This window comes from Triticum aestivum, chromosome 2D (assembly GCF_018294505.1).
Source record: "Triticum aestivum cultivar Chinese Spring chromosome 2D, IWGSC CS RefSeq v2.1, whole genome shotgun sequence".
Classification (NCBI taxonomy): domain Eukaryota; kingdom Viridiplantae; phylum Streptophyta; class Magnoliopsida; order Poales; family Poaceae; genus Triticum; species Triticum aestivum.
Genome location: NC_057799.1, coordinates 24,866,076 through 24,868,465, shown reverse-complemented (window position 1 = coordinate 24,868,465; position 2,390 = coordinate 24,866,076). Strand labels below are relative to the sequence as shown.

Sequence of the window (2,390 nt, the reverse complement as noted above, 5' to 3'; positions counted from 1 at the left end):
AGTGAGACAAGGAGCATGTGCTGCCCGTCCCGTGTAGGCAGTAAACGATCATCTTCACCAGTCTGGGAAGTGGCACCTAGCTACTACAGTTCACCGATCAAATCACCTCCTGGAAAATCACATCGACTGTGCTACTTTGTTCAGTTTTTTTTCCCCTGTCACACGATTTTGATTAGGTGATTAGGTACAGATGGTTGGACTTTTGTTTCCCTTTCCCATCGGAGATGACATCTTCGCTTTCACATCGTCTAGAAGCCCTGGCAAGAAAATGCCTTGTAGTAGCTAGGAATAATACCCACCCAGGGCCGATCATTGATACAAGATGTGCCACGGCGCCTCCGCGTCCGATCAATCCTCTGTTTGGTGGTCTGTCACTGTCACCGCCTCCGTCCTCCAGTCCTCCTCCTCATCATAATTCTTCTGTTTAAGGACAAGGAATTAATGCTCACTGCTGGCTATCTATAGCCCACCACAATCAAATCAGCAGAGCTTATCTCTCCACCTGGAATAATCCACTCATGATGCTCAGAGCAATTCACCATCTTCTTCTTAGGTAGTGCTCCCTCCGTAAAAAAAATATAAGAGCGTTTAGATCACCACTTGATTCGCTCTTGTGCCTCCGAAATTAATGTGGTTGCGTATGCAGGAGCAAGATGAGGGCAGCCGCGGTGGCGATCTCGTCCGGCGTCGGCCTCGCTCGCTTCTGCACGGCCTCGAGCTCCATGAGGTATGCCATGCCATGGGATCTCTTGTTGGTTCTCGTTTGGGTTATGTCGTGTCCTGGTCCATGCCATGGCTTATCGCGCGCGGGAAAACCATGCAGGCTGGCCGGCAAAGTGGCCGTCATCACCGGCGCTGCCAGCGGCATGGGCAAGGCGACCGCCACGGAGTTCGTCAGGAATGGCGCCAAGGTCATCCTCACCGACATCCAGGACGACCTCGGCCACGCCGTGGCCGCCGAGCTCGGCCCCGACGCTTCCTACGCCCGCTGCGACGTGACCGACGAGGCGCAGATTGCCGCCGCCGTCGACCTCGCAGTGGCACGCCACGGCCGGCTTGACGTCCTGCACAACCACGCCGGGGTCACCGGGAGGATGAGTTTGGAGTCCGTCGCATCGCTCGACCTGGCCGACTTCGACCGCACCATGGCAGCCAACGTCCGGTCTGCCGTCGCCGGCATCAAGCACGCGGCGCGGGTGATGGTGCCGCGCCGGAGCGGGTGCATCATCTGCACCGCGGGCACGGCGGGGGTGCTCGGAAGCGGCGTAAACCCCGCGTACTGCATCTCCAAGGCCGCCGTGATTGGCGCCGTCCGGGCGTTGGCCGGGGAGCTGGGGAGGCAGGGCGTGCGCGTGAACGCCATATCGCCGCACGCCATCGCGACGCCGTTCGGGCTGCGCGGGATGGCAGAGCTGCTGCCGGAGACGAGCGAGGAGGAGCTGAGGCGGATGGTGGCGACGGCCATGAACGAGATGGGCGGGAGTGTTCTGGAGGTGGAGGACATCGCGCGGGCGGCCGTGTACCTGGCGTCCGACGAGGCCAAGTATGTCAACGGGCACAACCTCGTCGTCGATGGCGGGTTTACCGTGGGGAAGCTGATTCACATGCCGGATCCGGTGAGCAGTGCGTGACAGGCATGGCAATGACAGCGATGGAGATGACGCAAACATGCACTAGTTCCCCTAGCTACAAGTATTGTGGTACAGAGGGAGTAGTATTGAGATACCCATCGTCCACAGCATGCGCAATAAATAAGGGACCGTATCTAATCTATTACTTGGATAGTGGGCGCATACAATTGATCTATTACTTGGATGGTACTCAGACTTGGTGCTTGGGTAGTGGGCGCATGCCTAGCTGGTAGGGTAGGTCGCGGTGATCTCCGGTGAACCCTTTTAGTCATGCGAATGTCGAAAACCATTAGCTTCCCAACTGAGAGGGCCAGGCCATATAACTTCCCATGACAGAAGGCGACGTCGTTAAACCAGTCTTTCTCTTTGGACGCCCACCGCCCACGTTCTCGGCATCCAACTCTGCACACATCGATCGCACTCTCGGGGATGGCGGCAAGGATGCAGCGTTTCCATGTGGGCGCCTCTGAAAAGACGAGCTTAAAGATGGTTGGGATGCTGCGTTGCTTGGCATAGATAACGCCAACAGGTCATCGGGGAGCCTGGACCACATGTCGTCTGTGGCGGCCATGGTGGACATGCTCATCTGCGCCACCATGCTTCGCCAGATTTCTGCACATTCCGCGGAATGGCGGACACGCTCATCTGTGTCTCCATGCTTCACCAGATTTCTGTATATTCCACTGGAAGGTGGTTACTACAGATCGAATGGATTTCTATTTGCTACTCCCTCCGTCCCATAATATAAGAACGTTTTTC

General features: G+C 56.9%; 1 protein-coding gene across 1 annotated transcript; it reads left to right on the top strand.

Annotated features, from left to right (window-relative positions):
• The first annotated feature begins 318 nt into the window (after positions 1-318).
• LOC123051212 (momilactone A synthase) lies at positions 319-1,776 on the top strand. The gene is made up of 3 exons (XM_044474025.1): positions 319-553; positions 647-727; positions 824-1,776. The coding sequence occupies exons 1-3, from the start codon at positions 519-521 to the stop codon at positions 1,629-1,631; spliced, it is 924 nt and encodes a 307-aa protein (XP_044329960.1). The 5' UTR covers positions 319-518; the 3' UTR covers positions 1,632-1,776.
• The last annotated feature ends 614 nt before the right edge of the window (positions 1,777-2,390 follow it).